The 15,909-nt window shown below is 35.0% G+C and overlaps 3 protein-coding genes across 4 annotated transcripts; 2 read left to right on the top strand and 1 right to left on the bottom strand.

Moving 5' to 3' along the window:
• Positions 1-6,784: 6,784 nt before the first annotated feature.
• Positions 6,785-8,227, bottom strand: LOC142614310 (uncharacterized). Of its 2 annotated transcripts, none has more exons than XM_075786901.1 (4): positions 8,013-8,227; positions 7,592-7,902; positions 7,424-7,487; positions 6,785-7,265 (listed from the first exon to the last, which is right to left on the bottom strand). In XM_075786901.1, exons 1-4 carry the CDS (start codon positions 8,101-8,103, stop codon positions 6,946-6,948), a joined length of 786 nt encoding a protein of 261 aa, XP_075643016.1. In that variant the 5' UTR covers positions 8,104-8,227; the 3' UTR covers positions 6,785-6,945. The 2 variants fall into 2 exon arrangements, with proteins under 2 accessions (XP_075643016.1, XP_075643017.1); XM_075786902.1 differs by having other exon boundaries at positions 7,424-7,484; positions 8,013-8,226.
• A 1,251-nt stretch (positions 8,228-9,478) lies between these two features.
• LOC142612023 (uncharacterized) lies at positions 9,479-10,101 on the top strand. The gene is made up of 2 exons (XM_075784156.1): positions 9,479-9,703; positions 9,820-10,101. The coding sequence occupies exons 1-2, from the start codon at positions 9,479-9,481 to the stop codon at positions 10,099-10,101; spliced, it is 507 nt and encodes a 168-aa protein (XP_075640271.1).
• A 33-nt stretch (positions 10,102-10,134) lies between these two features.
• On the top strand, positions 10,135-10,917 carry LOC142612022 (uncharacterized). The gene is made up of 2 exons (XM_075784155.1): positions 10,135-10,536; positions 10,738-10,917. Exons 1-2 carry the CDS (start codon positions 10,135-10,137, stop codon positions 10,915-10,917), a joined length of 582 nt encoding a protein of 193 aa, XP_075640270.1.
• Positions 10,918-15,909: the final 4,992 nt, after the last annotated feature.

Below are 15,909 nucleotides of genomic sequence, written 5' to 3'. Positions count from 1 at the left end.
GTTGTCTGCTACATCATATTTTCACCTAAAGGCTTACACAGATGTTGATTGGGCATCTTGTGTTGATACCAAGAGGTCTACTACAGGATTTTGCATATTTTTGGGTGATTCTTTAATATCATGGAAGTCAAAGAATCAATCTATGGTGTCTAGATCTTCTCCTGAAGTAGAGTATAGGACTATGGCTATCACTGTTTGTGAAATGACTTGGTTATTAGCCTTGTTGAAGGATTTGGAGATTCATCATCCTCAGCCTACTCTTCTCTTTTGTGACAATCAAGTTGTTATATACATTGGAGAAAATCCTGTGTTTCATGAGAGGACCAAACACATAGAAGTGGACTGTCATCTAGTCAGAGATAAAGTACAAGATAATATTGTTAGATTGTTCTTTACTCGTACGCATTCACAATTGGTGGACTTGCTTACAAAAGCACTTAACAGTCAATAGTTGAAGCACTTATTAGGCAAGATGAACATTATGAACATTCATAGTTCAACTTCTCATCTTGAGGGCGAATGTCAAAATACTGTTGATTGCAAAGACCAAAAACAGAACAAAAAGGATGCAACAGCTCAAGTTAAAAGATGAAGAGCAGGCTACATGTCGTTTGCTTCAATGTTGTGTGTCGTTTATAATAGTATTTATTAGATAAATTTTTCACACGTGTGGTAACTGCTAATAACTAACTGAGTACGTGTGTCCTTATAATTTGGAAAGTTTGTTAGATTAGTTGGTTAATCAATTATTGTATAAAGCAAAATTCTTTGTACAGATTCATTATGCAATTGAATAAAGAATTCTTCAATCTTTCTTTTCTCTCTTTCTGGTTTCCTTTCCTAGCTCTCTGGTTTCTTACAGAGAGTCTTCCCTTTTAAACCCAAGCATGAGACCAAGCTTGTCCTTCATAGCCCCAGGACATTCCACCATCATACTGATCTCTTTTTTGTGATGGTCCACCAAGTAAAATTGCGCATTAGTTCGTCCTGATACTTGGAATGGATTCTCCGATTGAACGCCCGAACAAGTAAAAAAAAAAAGCATTACCATTCTCAGTAGTCCTCACATCCCAAAGCAACAAAAGACTGAAAGACTGACAATTCTAAACATAGAAGCAGTAAACAAATTTCACTTGTCATTGATATCACCGATCGGCTATTTTTGGAATCAACATCCTCTAAACACCGTTTCTCACATTAGTTTTGATCTCCCCAATCTTGGTCACATCAAAGGGTCCAAATCTACCTTTATAGGTCCTATCAGTCTCCTCATGATTAGACTCATTCATAGTTTCACCAAAGAACCCAACAAAACCATCTTCCATGCCAACACCCACCTTTTCCTTGGTGACTCCAGGCATGTCCACCCACACATATAACCCTTCCTTCACCTTTTTAGCTCCGTATGATTCTTTAGGCCCTTCAGTTTTGGATGGGGTTGTGGCCCATTGTTCATTAATAATCTTTCACCAAGCATACAGATTTTATTAGGAAGACAAATTTTGTGCGTGAACTCCTCAAGAAATCTTGGGGGTAAAATGGTCATTTCAAAAAGTAACATGGGGTTGTCTGCAATGGAACGTATCGCTTCTTGATTAAATACTATATGTATTTGATGTCCAAGTTGTCCTGTGCTGGGTTGTAAATGAGCCAAGTTTTGTCGAGTAGTGCATGTTCAAGCTTGGCTTGTTAGGAAAAATAAAAAAGCTCGAGCTTAGCTGGAGCTTATGACAAGTCTAAAAATAGCGTTTAAGCTTGAGCTCGTGGGAAAGCCAAAAAGTTTGAACTTGGCTTGACTTGGCTTGGCTTGATTAATTAATCAAGCTAAACTCAAGTTTAATATCAAGCTCAAACTCGAGCTTAGGTCAAGTTTTTGAGCTTGAAATCTAAAAAAATTACATTATCAAATGCTTAAAAATAAAATTAAGAAAAAAGAAAAAAGAAAATAGTATACTCATTTTATCATGCATATAGTCCTACTTATTATTAACCATTATTCAAATTAATAATTTACATAATTAAATTCATTCATTCATCATTCCTTATCTACAGCTTCAGCAATTTTTCAAAATACAATTTTTACATTCATGTAAAGGACTAGAAAAATACATGTTTGTAACTATTATGAATGAGAATATACTAACATGTTTCATAACTTTACTTTAGATGATTGATAGTGAAAGATCATATGCGGCCTATTTAATTATTTATTCATTTTTGAATGTAATTATAGTTTAAAGTGGTTCTTGATCAGTTTAAAGGGAAGGAAAAAATTAAGATGATATAGTTAGTGGTCTCATATTGGCCATGTCATTATTAAGGTATGCGTAATGAGTATATTTAGCTAACACATATAAACTTATAAATGAGTCTATACTTGAATTGTTGTGTATCAAGCCTAATAACTCATGAGCTTGTTCGTGAACAAATTTTTTTGTTTAGGCTTGGCTTATTTATTAAACGCGCCTAAAACTAAGGCTCAAGCTTGACTTATTTATAAACAAACAAACATGAACAAACTTTTTATCGAGTAGAGCCTAAGTTGTTCATGATCAGCTTGGTTCATTTACAGCCCTACCAGTTGTGCCCTTGGATTGGACCTAGGTTTGTGTATTCTCATACCGTTTAGCTACCCCATAGGTATATATACAATACGGCCTAGTGCCTACACATTCCAACTTTATTTCTGTTTTAGAATCTTCCCAAAAAATAAATTTATACTAAAAAAAAACCTTCAGCAAAATTCTTAATTACTCTTTAAATGAATGGTGATCCAATTGTGGCATGTCTTATAAAATCATAGGTGACAAACCCAGTAAATTCCCTTTGTCTAGGTTCATCCACACTGGACAAAGAGGAGCACCATTTAAGTCATGATCAATGAAATGCCGTTACACACCAATGAATGCGGATAACATGACCGTTGGGAGAGAAATCGGATCCCTCATTCAAACCATCTAGGGGTGTTACAAGAATGACATTGAATGACACCAACGGCTATAAGCTATACCAAACCCCAAGCGGAGGTAGGAATTCATCTTTTATTCTACACTCATAACACAAACAGAGCTCTTAGTTATTCTTTTCAAGTCATCTAACTTCATCATCGGAGGCTCGGTGGTCGGCACCACACCAGTGACCCTTCTTCTAGCTTGAATCCTTTCTCTTTTGCAGGCCTTTGACGATCTTGAGTTATCCTCTGTCTAGATGACCACCTTGATTGACGATTTTGGCATCATCAATAGGTTTAAGTTAATTTAATTGCACTGACTTGAAAGTTCTCTTTGATGGTTAAAAATATAAGCTTTAAACCAAGATATTTAGACATAAATACTAGTAAGAACATTCACAATGATGGTGATATAAAAGTACCTTAGTGGTTGATCTTGGTACAGACATCAGAGAAGAGAACGAGATAGAGAGGAAGAGAGAGAATAAAAAAAATAAATAAATAATATTTAAATAAAGTGGTAAAAATATAAAACTATTGATGTTGAGTGTATTATAAATAGTGTGGTAAAATAGATAAAATAAGTGTTTAAGGTACTAAAAGTTAAAATTTTTACAAGTATCACTGTGAATGCTCTAAATACTAGACAATCTATTAAATTTATTAAGGTACTATTTAATTGGGAATGCACGCATCCATAATATCATTCACTATTGACTAGTGAGTATCCGTCAACCTACATAGGCCATACACATCCACAAAGTCACATGTTAAATCTTTGCAGAGGATCAATAAAAAAAAAAAAAATTAAGCCAAAGAGATTATGCAAATTCAAATAAGAGGTACACAAATAATGTCCTCTAGCTGGAGGAGCTGAATAGTTGGTAGGTCGTACTATATCACACAACAAGCAGTTAGGGTTGTCCATGAGTCATGTCGGATCGGGTTTTGGCTTGACTTGAACCTGTCTTGATTGGATCGGGTGAACAAAAAATAGATCCGCAACTGCTCGAACATTTGGTCGGACTTGGTGGCTCGAGTTGTCGGATGAGTGGGTCGGAGCCGTCGGGTGATTTCGGGTCTAAAGCACAAAGAGAACATGAACACTGAAAATATGAAGAATACAGTTACAGGGAAATCAAAACCCAGACCCAACAAAAATCAACCCAAAGAACATAGAAATTTTTCAACAAAAAAAAAAAAAAAACCCAAAAAACAAAAACCCAGATCTATGAGACTAAAACAAAGAGAAAGAAAACACTAGAGTGGTACCACCACCACTCCCATCGCCCACCATCACCATATCCATCACAAGATCAGTGCAATTTTTTTTTATAAAATAGACCATATTTTGACCCACCATCAGATGCACAAGACCAGAACCTCAAATGGTAGATCAAAGGAGGCTTCAAGAGAGGGGTTTGAGTGAGACCAAACCTAGGACAGCAAGTGAGTGAACGACAGTGGCAAAACAATCAACTTGACAACGGCGATGGAAATAAGGGGGCTAGGGATAGGGATTTGAGAGAGGAAGGGAGAGAGGCAGAACGTAAAATAGAAATAATACATAAAGTCTAAAATGGTGAGTGAGAGGGACTGAGATGTGAAAACCCATTCTTTTTCTTTTTAAGTTTCTAACGGGTCGGGTCGGTTTCTATGAGTTAGTAAATGTGGAATCTGAACCTGAATCGAAAACAAAATTTTTAACATTGATGGACCTGTACTCGACTTGTCTGGGCATTTAGATCCGCCCATGGGCCTTCGAGTCAGACGAGTGGGTCGGGTTTGACGTGATGGATAGCCCTACAAGCAATAATGTTGAGCAACATATTGTGCTATTTGAGAGAGAGAGAGAGGGAGGATCAAGGGCATCCACCAATCCCCATTCATTTATATATATCCTTTCTGTCTTCCTTTGATGTTTTGCTTTTCCTATGGTTGGACAAAATCCGAGTTACAAGTACAATAAATAACTATACAAAGACAAAAATAATGATTAATGCATTCAGTTAACGTCATGAATCAATCCTTTGCCACGTTTAGTCCTAGCTAGGTTGCACAACGATATATGAGTGGCGAAACCTTTATTGCATGTAAGTCTCTCCTATAAATTATAATTGCATGGTACAGGTTCATATATATTTCCATAAAAAAAAAATTATAGATAGTGCATGTCTACACTCTTTAATTCTTAGTTTGAGAAATAAGAGTAAAAACAAAAATTAATATTTCATTGATTTTTATTGAGATACAAATACATTAATACAATCTGTCAAACCAGAGAAAATAAAGGGAGAAAATGACGTATAAAATGAAAATACGCGAGATTTCATGCACTGGAGAATTGGGTATAGCACTCTTGGGTGATTATGATCAAAATTTCTAGTTATGGTATATAGACAAAGGAGGTCAGAGTCAAGGTAGAACTGCAAAGTGCAAACCGACTTGAATTAGGAATCTCAGCCTTTTAATAAGCTTTTTTAGTCTGATCATCTTCGCTCTCTTCTACGTTTGCTTGTTTAGTTTACCTCCAAAAAAAACTGTGACAAGCCACAGGGGTTTTATTTTGGCCAGCGCAATTAAACCAACACAAACATTGGATATATTCTCTGCTTTGGCCAACAGATAAAATAGTGACAATTTTGGTAATTATGACTAATAGCAACAATTTGGAATTTATTGGTTGCAAATGTTTAATCATTTTGAATCCCTGTCTAAAAAAATAAAATAAAATAATGGAGAATGTTAAGCATTGGTTTATAAATTATTTTTAAAAATATTTTATTAGAAAATAATAAAATAAATAATTTTTCTGACAATTTTTTTATATTTTTTATAAAGGTAGACTTAAAACTTTCACATTATAATTTATTAAGTATTGCAAACTTGACTCTAAAAATATATATGCATCAGAAAAAGGGTGATTATTTTTCATATCCATAAAAATTCATTTTGTTAAAGCTCACGCCCAAATGTCTCATCTTCAGCACAGACAAATAAAACTAGTAAATGCATAAGAGTTAAGATCCATTCAGCAATAATAATGTCCAATGACATTGGACGTTCTGCACTTCTGGCTCAATTCTCAAGTTAACAAATGGGCAAACTAATTGATCCTCACAGCTACAAGCCTACAATATCCAATGCTGTTGCAGCTCATGCCCAGATCTTTTATCATCAGCAGCAGATTGTTACAAAACTTACACAACCCAATTAATTTAGGGATACTTAAATCTTCCAAAAAAAAAAAAATTTGAAAACAAACAAATCTCTGAGTTGGGAATGAATTGGATTCTGCCTCAAACAAAAGGGTAAGTTAATTGATCTTCATAGCTACAACATCCAATGTTGTTGCCGCTGACCTCAAATGTTTGTCATCATTAGCACTCAGCAGAAAGTTACAAATTTACACATAACGTAGGGACATTTAAATCAACCAAAAAAAACATAAGAGAAGGAGAAAACACTTTCTGATTTTTTTTTTTTTTTTCAATTTTTAACTTTCTGAAAGAAAAAAAAAATCTAGAGGATTCCATTAAAATTTTCGTTTTCCTTCAAAGTCAAAACAATTCCAGCTCTCGTTTTGGCTCTATGACTTTTTTACTAGGTTAAAAATTGTTAAAGTCGTAAATATTGTTATACATGATTCACAGCTTTCACCAAGCTAGACTTCTATTTTCAAATAGAGTTCATTACACAGTCGATTGCTTTACTCATCTAAAAGGGCCTAGAAAAAATTAATCAAATATGGTAAAAAAATTGAGAGAGACAGAGAGACAAGGATTAAAAAGAGAAATTAATAAAGCAAGAGTTGCAATAAACCTACATACATATCATTTCCATAAGGCAATATCATATTCAAATATTTTGTCCAAAGAGTGAATGCAAACCAAGCATTACCATTCTCAGTAGTCCACAACCCAAAGCAACAAAAGGCAGAAAGACTGAAAATTCTAAACATAGAAGCAGTAAACAAAACCCACTTGTCATTGATATCACTCATCGGCTTTTTCTGGAATCAACATCCTAAGAACACCATTTCTCACATCAGTTTTGATCTCCCCAATCTTGGTCACATCAAAGGGTCCAAATCTACCTTTATAGGTCCTACCACTCTCCTCATGATTAGACTCATTCACAGCTTCACCACAGAACACAACAAAACCATCTTCCACGCCAACACTCACCTTTTCAGTAGTGGCTCCAGGCATGTCCACCCACACATAAAACCCTTCCTTCACCTTTTTAGCTCCATATGTTTCTTTAGGCCCTTCGGTTTCGGATGGGTGTGTGACTAAATAAAAACTGAGCTCATCTGGACCCAAGAGAAACAGAAAAATTATTAATTTATTAGTACTATTAACAAATGAAACCCAACAAAAAAAAAACACCAAAATAGATCAGGGCAACATATAAAGGAAGCTGGATTATTTTTGACCATATTAAAGAAAAGGGTTTTTAATTTAGAGACACCTCTTTTCAATTCTTCATCCCATGAAGGACTATTAGAGCAACGAGTTCCAGTCTTCGATTTCTGCTGTCAAAAAAGAAACAACAATATTTATTACTAAACTTGTAAAAAAAAAGTGAATCAAGCACGCAAATTTCTTTATTTAATTTAAATTTAAATATGATGATGACCTTGGATACTTTCATCTTGACAGTAGCCACACCGTTGCTGATATTGACTTGAGGTTTTCTGAGTTTATAAGAACGCAGTCCATAAGAAGCTCCATACAACCTTCCACGGTCACCCTCACATACTATGGGTGCTAAGCCTCCGCAAAACACAACGTTGTCAGGAAACGTAGTGAGGTACAGGCATTCTTTGGGGACACCTGGCATATCTACCCGCACGTATATAACTTTGTCATTCTTTGCCATAGCTATGCGTTCCGTAGCGCCTACTGGTCCACTCCTTTGAAATGGGTTGTTCTTAGCGTAAAACTCACCTGTTTTAACACACAAAAAGATGGAAAAAAAAAAATGAAAGAGAATGTTAAAAAGCTGCTAATAGGAACAAAGGATTTGTAAAACCCATAAGAGGAAGGGAAGTAAAAACCTGAATCAGTGATTCCAAAGTCTGAAAAGAAAGGACCTTCGGGGTTTGGGGGACTCTGGGTTGGAGCAGTTGAGCTTGAAGAAGAAGCCATTCTTCAAAAGATGAAGATAACAAATTAAGGAGGTGAGGGTTTGTGCAAGTAGGGTTTTGTGGAGAGAGTGAGTGAACCGATGGGAAAATGGGAAAAGGGTAGGGTGTGTCTGTGTCTGTGTCTGTCACACTCACATACATGAGAACGGCAAGGATAAAGCTTGATATTTACGGGTAGCTAGCTAGGCTAGCTGTCCTGCTGGTTAATATTTTGACCAATAACCCACAGCTTTTTTTTTTTTTTTTTAAGAGAAAAATATATCCACAAATTGAGAAGTTGTTTTGGGTAAATTGTTATGGGTGTCATTGTAACATCAATTTTAATTAGTAATCATTATTTTTATTTGTGCATGAGAATGAATCATAATGAATCATCTAAAAAAATTGTAAAAGGAATAACGAAAAAGAAGAGACTAGGATGAAAAAAGTTGTGTCACTCATTAATAATCTTTCACCAAGCACACAGTTTTTTGGGTTATTGGTTTGCAACAGCTGATGCTCTTAAAAACAGATTTTGTGCAGAACTCATCCACCTCCTCGTCAAGAAATGTACGTCAGGGGTAAAATGGTCACTTCAAAAAGTAACGTGGGGTTGTCTGCAGTGGTAACGTATCGCTTCTTGCTTGGATAGTATTTGTTGTCCAACTGTCCTTGGAGTTGGACCCAGGTCTGTGTATTCTCATAGCATTAGCTACGTACCCTATATGTATAAGCCTACCCATTCTAACTTTATTTCTGTTTTAGACTCTCCTCACGAAAACTGGTTTGATTTATTAATGTGTATGGTATATACGTTTTTACTTCATCTCATATTGGTAGAAATAAAATCATATAATTAGTTCTATATTCAAATTTTGGGTATATTTTCTTTTGGATTAGAAATTCTGGATACTTAATAGATCATGATAAAATTAAAAGTAATAAATAAATATTGACCCATATAATATGATTATTTATAATTTATTTTTTAAATCTTCCAATTATCTGGAAACAACGGGTTTTAACCAATAAAATTTTCAATTTCTTCGTTGATTACAACAATTTGATATCAAACAGCTATATAAAGCGCCACTGCAATGATAATGTACGAATTATTTGCTGAACTGGACCAAATGATAATTGAAAGAGATCAGCTAATAACAGAAACCACTAACCCATCTCTCACAATTCCAAAGCAAATGAAGAGAATCATTTTATACACCATTAGCTAAATGAGTCCCGATCTAGTTGATAGAGAATCATCATAGATGGGTTTTTCATCCCTTCTAAGCTAATTGTCCTTCTAATTGTTGTCATGGTTATGTTTCATTAGCCACATGAAAAAAAAAAAAAAAAAAAAGAAGAAGAAGAAGAAGAAGAAAAGGGATTGACCCTATATGTATTTGCTTGCATTTCCATCATATAATATCATCACAGTTAAGATACGAATCTCTAATGTTATTTGGCTTTTCTCTGCTGTGTATGCTAGTCCTAGGAGTGCTGAAAGACACATTTTGTGGAATAATCTCATGAAAGTAGCAGACTTTCATAATATGCCATGGGTTATAGCAGGGGACCTTAATGAACCTTTGGCAAATGATGATAAATTTGGGGGAAGAGTGGTGAGTGTGAACTTTTGTTTAAGGAGTGTCTAGATAAATGTAATATGATTGATATCAGGTTTGTGAGGCCTTGATACACTTGGACTAATAGGAGGGAAATTCAAGCTTTGATTCAGGAGAGGTTAGATAGGTTCTTTCTGAATCCTTATTGGTGCTTGTTATGCCCGGATGCAAAAATTACCCATCTCCCAAGATATCATTATGATCATTGCCCAGTTCTGTTGGAGATGCAACCGGATTTAAACGGTGGTAAGAAGAGGCTATTCAGGTTCCAAATGTGTTGGCTGTTGGATCCAAATTTCCCTGACGTTGTTTCTCAAGCGTGGGGAGGTGCAAATAATCTTGTTGAGGCCATTGATAGTTTCACTAGGGATGTTATGGCTTGGAATAAAAATTAGTTCAGGAATATTTGTAAAAGGAAGAAAAATCTGATGGCAAGGATAAATGGTGTTCAGAGAGCTCTTGCTATCAAACCTTCAAGCTTTCTTCTAAAGTTGGAAGAGGAACTCCTTAGGGATCTCGACCTTGTGCTCAACCAAGAGGAAGAGTTATGGGCTTTAAAATCTTGGGTGAATTGGATGATCCAGGGTGATCAAAATATAGCTTTCTATCATGTCTCGACTCTGGTTAGAAGGAAAAGGAACCAAATTTTGGCAATTAAAAATGCAGTAGGGGAGTGGATTAATGAGGAAAGTGACATTAAAGAATTTATTAGAAGTGGTTTCAATGGGATTTACTTGACATCTCATGAGGTGGTTGCTAGGGAAGATCCTTGCATTTCGGATTGGCAGGCTAGACTCTCGGATGGGAATAGAGAGAGCATCAATGGGGAGGTAACTGAAGAAAAAATTAAGGCTGCCTTGTGGTCCTTAAAACCACTTAGAGCCCTGGGCCTGGATGGTCTACATGCGAGCTTTTTCCAAAAAATTTGGTCGATAGTAAGGGGCTCAGTGATTGATGAAGTCAAGCAAATTTTGAGGAGTGGGTAAATGCCTAAGCATTTGAATAGAACCCTTATTGCCTTGATTCCTAAGATCCAAGGTCCTAAGACACTGGGCAATTATAGGCCTATTAGCCTATGTAATACGGTGTATAAAATGGTGACCAAGATTATTGTGGCAAGGTTGAGACCTTTCTTGGATAAGCTTATATCTCCATTGCAAATGGCATTTGTCCTGGGTAGAAAAGGAATTGACAATGTTATCATTGCTTAGGAGATAATTCATGCCCTTTGGAAAAAGAAACGGATGACGAGGTATATGGCCTTGAAGATAGATTTGGAGAAAGCTTATGACAAGCTTGAGTGGAGTTTTATCCGAGACATGATTATTAGGATCAATTTTCCCACAAAGCTCATAGATGTCATAATGAGTTGTGTGTCGACGGTCTCCACGTCCATCCTTTTTAATGGTGAAGCCTTAGACCCGATTTTGCCTTCTAGAGGGATAAGGTAGGGTGACCCGCTCTCCCCATATATGTTCATCATTTGTATAGACTTTCTTGGTCAACTAATAAAAGAGAGGTGCAATATGAAGACTTGGCTGCCAATCAAAGCCTCCCAAAGTGGTCCTGCATTCTCTCACCTTCTCTTTGCGAACGATCTCATCTTCTTTGCCAAAGCTGATTGGGTGAATTGTTTCGCTATAAGAGATGTTCTAGATGAGTTTTGTGAGATATCCGGGCAATCAATAAGTGAAGCTAAGTCGAGAGTTTATTTCTCTCCAAATGTGGATAGAGACACAAGGGAATCACTTTGCGACATTCTTAGTTTTGCTTCCACTCCTTCCTTGGGTAAGTATCTTGGTTTTACCCTAAAGCTTCCTGGCTCTTCTTCTCAGGACTATAATTTCATCCTTGATAGAGTGAAACAAAAACTCTCGGGCTGGAAGGCAAATATGCTTTCTTTGGTTGCGCGGGCTGTCCTCATCCAAGCTTCCTTGGCTGCAATACCTTCGTATGTCATGCAATGTACCCATCTTCTCGGCAGAATTTTGGATGGGTTAGATAGAGTTAACCAAAATTTCCTTTGGGGATCATCGGATTTAGCCAAAAAGATTCATACTAAGGAGGAAGGGGGGCTTGGGTTGCAATCAACTAAGGGAAAGAATATAGCTTTCCTCTCTAAGCTTAATTGGAGGTTTCACACTGAAAAGGAGGCCCCTTGGGTTAAAGTGTTAAAGCTGAAATATTGTACTCAGAGAAGAAGGGTTGCTGCCAATGCCAATAGATTACCTTGTTCCACTATATAGGCTACAATGAAAAAATGTATGGATACTTTCAACAAGGGCAGCAGGCGGCTGGTTGGCAAAGATAGTGGGTTGAATGTGTGGCAAAATTATTGGACAAATGGAGGTCCTCTTAGAGGGCTTATTCAGGGTCCAATCACTCAGGAGGCTAGGCTTTTAGAAGTTAAAGACTTTATGTTGGACACAAGTTGGGATTGGGGGAAAATCCCCTTTATGCTTCCTTTAAAAATTAAAAGGATGATTCAAGCAACCCCCGTGACAATTTTGAGTAGAGGTGTTGATAAGTTGGCTTGGTCGAGGTCTCCTTAAGGCAAGTTCGACTTGAAAAGTGCTTATAGGATTGCTATGGGGCTGATTACACAGAGCCTTTTTCAGCTGATTGGATTTGGAAAGTGAATACTCTCCCTAGAATTAGAACTTTTCTTTGGAAATGCGCTCATAATAGCATTGGAGTTAAGTTTTGCCTTGAAAGGAGGGGTGTTAGTCAAGATACCACATGTCCAATATGTCATGAAGAAGAAAAAATTATTTTGCATGCCCTTAGGGATTGCCCTCTGTTAAGATGTCTGTGGTACCAATTGGGGATTTTATTTTCAAATCAAACCTTTTGGAGTAGTAACCTTCAAGAGTGGCTGAGTTTAAATGGCAAATTTAGTTCCAACTTATGTGCTTCCCAACCACCTTGGAAAGTTGTCTTTCCTTTTGCTGTTTGGAATGTTTAGAAGAGTAGAAACAATATGATTTTTAATGGGAAGAGCAGGAACCCAAAGCTAGCAATGGTGATAGTGAATCAAGCCTTAGAGTTCTTTCATTGTGTTTCCTCCCCAAGGTTGCTGTCCCAAAAAATTACGAAGAGGATTAGATGGGAGAAACCGATTTAAGGCTGGCTGAAACTCAACATAGATGGCTCCTATAGTGGCAATACTAGCTTGGTAAGTTGTGGAGGGGTAGTTAGGGATGATGCAGGTAGATGGATAATGAGTTTTAGTAGGCGGATTGGCATGACAAGTAGCTTTGCTGCTAAACTTTGGGGTTTAAGGGAGGGGCTTTTACTTTGCAGCAACCTGAACATTACTTCTCTTGAAATTGAGCTTGATGCCAAGGCTATTGTGGATGCTTTAGGAAACCCTTCATATGTAAATAACATCATTTCTCCTTTACTGGATGATTGCAAGCTTTTGATTTCTCGCATACCGCAGATTTGTATTAAGCATTACTTCGGTCAGGCGAACAGATGTGTGGATGTGAGGATGAGTTATTGCTTAGATGCTGATTTTTCTATTTTTAATAGTCCGCCTATGGACTTAGTTGATGTTTTTGAGGTTGACCTCAATGGGATGTATTTTAATAGGATTTGTCCTGAGACTATTGGTCCTTTCTAGTTTTTTAATGAAGCTTCTTTTCACCAAAAAGAAAAAATATATATCATCATTTCATTTTTGCATGAAAGACCAATCTTGAGATTAGTGGTTTTGTAAAAAGAAAATTTGTACTTATGATGATACTTCTTTAAAGATATCATACTTCTTTAAATATATATTTGATGGTTTTATTTTTAATAAAAGATAGAAATTTTACTCTAGTCTAATCTAAGTGTATATGTGTATGAATCTCCCTTTTGGAGACTTGAATTTCGGTCTTTGCTCCCCACACCCCACAAGCACTTACACTTATGGAGTGACCACCGCACCAAAGATGTTCGGTGGTTTTGATGGCTTTTCTTGACAAGTGTTTCAATGGCACAAATTAAGATATATTTAGTACTCTATTAAATACTTTTTTATTTATTTTCTTAAAAATCAAATCAAGTCAAATTTTGTACAAATATTAAAAAAGGTACACATTACCAAAATGAATTCCTACTTGCAAATCAATAAAGAATTGTCAAGTGTTTTTTTTTTTTTTTCCCTCGGGAAAATGTGCATTACAGCTAAATAGTAGTAGGTCCTAATTTTTCATATAGTCGAGTGTTATTATCCCCACTAAAATCATGCACATATTTTATATAGGATCAAACAATAAGTTTTTAGAAACTAAAAAATTGAGATAGTTTCAACTTATGACGTTCATTCCTAATAATAATTCTTTATTATCAAATCAAAATACCAATCGATTTTTGGTGTAGGCGGAGATTGAACTTCAGATCTCTTATTCAACCATAAAAAACTTTACTATTTGATAAGTTTTTTAGACCCATAATTAAATTAGCGTTATCAGTTTTGTGTTGGTCAGGATACGTGACCAGCCTTCAACAAGAACAGTTGAAACTAAATCAAGGAGAAAATTTTGTGTATATAAAAAAATTACAGAATTGTTTCAAAAATCACTTGAGTTGCAAATATAAGTTATATCAGCTCAGTGACAAAATAAATTACATCTATGTTTGTGTTACAATAATAATGATCCTGAGGTTAAATATGGTGAGCACAGGCAATAGAGGTCCTAAATTTGAATAATAACCAGGAACAAAAAGTACAAGATGATACATACAGTGAACTCCAATTCTCTAAACCCTAAGTCCATAATCGAATATGCACAAATTTCAATTTAACCAAAAATAAGTAAAAACCATTGTCAATGTACAAAATACCACAAAAGGCCAACACTCACGTCAGAAAGCATATAATAGAAAATGTATCAAATTTATACATTTTAGTCCAAAAATTATCCACATCAGGCAAGTCAAATTTTTGTAAATATGTATTGTTACTACAGTAACCATGTATATTATATTAGCACTATTCATTTTAAATTTAGTTTTTTTATTCTTTCTTTATGTATATTTATATTAGCACTACTCATTTTACATTTAATTTTTTATTCTTTCTCTATGTATTCTGATGGTGGTAAGTCACTCCTCCTTTCTTATTCTTTATTGATGTGTTTTTATATTTTCACATGATAATCACTTGCAACTTTTGTTTAGTTTACACTTTAATAATATGAATTTAGATGCGTATCATAGGTCATAACTAAATGTTATATTTCTATTTATACATGATCTCTTTTATAAATTTCATATTCTTGTTAAGCAACATACACTCCAAAAATTTCATCTTTTATTTTTAAAGCCTTTTATTTTGACTATGAACTGTTAAAAAGCAGGTCTAAACATCCATAATTTATGTCAATTTCATTGATACACTTTGACTTTACTCTTTTTACACTTATAAGTTCTTCTCATACATGTTTATAATTTCAAATATATGTTTTTAAGTTTACTACAACCAAATTATTTTGGTATGTATTTTGTCATTTGATATCTAAAAATCTTTACTTATCAATTACTCAAGCAAGAAAGAATGCCTCAATAGTCATCTTTTAATTCATTTGCATGCAACTAGATAAAAGTCTCAATTATCTTCTTGAGATCATTGTATTTGAATCACGATAAATATAAATATATTTTTTTAATGGTGTTAAACAAAAATTATTTTCAAAATTTGATTTTTATATTTATTTTTAAATGAGCTTTATATCAATTTGTCAATAGAGTTTGGGTTGTGAAATTTAAAGCCCATAACAAACAAGTAAACCAACTATGTCTTAATTTTATTATATTTTACCCAAAAAAAAAAATTTAAAAGACGGGTTGGGTCACGTGTTAGGTCGGGTCGAGTTGACCTATAAAAAAACTGGTCGGCTCACGCATCAACCTGTTTTCTTATTCAATTCAAAAAAATTAATTCTAACCCGTTTTGTCATGTCTAGATTTAGTCATATCATACATGTAACTGAACCTAACTAATTTGTTAAGTATCCATAACCGACCGAAATATATGGAACTAGGACTTGTTGTAACGGTTCTCTAGTCATTGTTAATGAAATAAAATCTAGTTGATGAATGTTTTAATTAATTTTTTGATTGGCATGCCATTTTGTAAGCCTATAGTAAAATTTATAGAATCTCTAACAGCACTGATGAGGATAAAATGTAGAATCATTTTTTTAAATTTATTT

The sequence above is a fragment of the Castanea sativa genome, chromosome 10 (assembly GCF_040712315.1).
Source record: "Castanea sativa cultivar Marrone di Chiusa Pesio chromosome 10, ASM4071231v1".
Taxonomy (NCBI): Eukaryota; Viridiplantae; Streptophyta; class Magnoliopsida; order Fagales; family Fagaceae; genus Castanea; species Castanea sativa.
The sequence above is the reverse complement of the archived record's forward strand: the minus strand, read 5'-3'. Positions and strand labels throughout refer to the sequence as shown.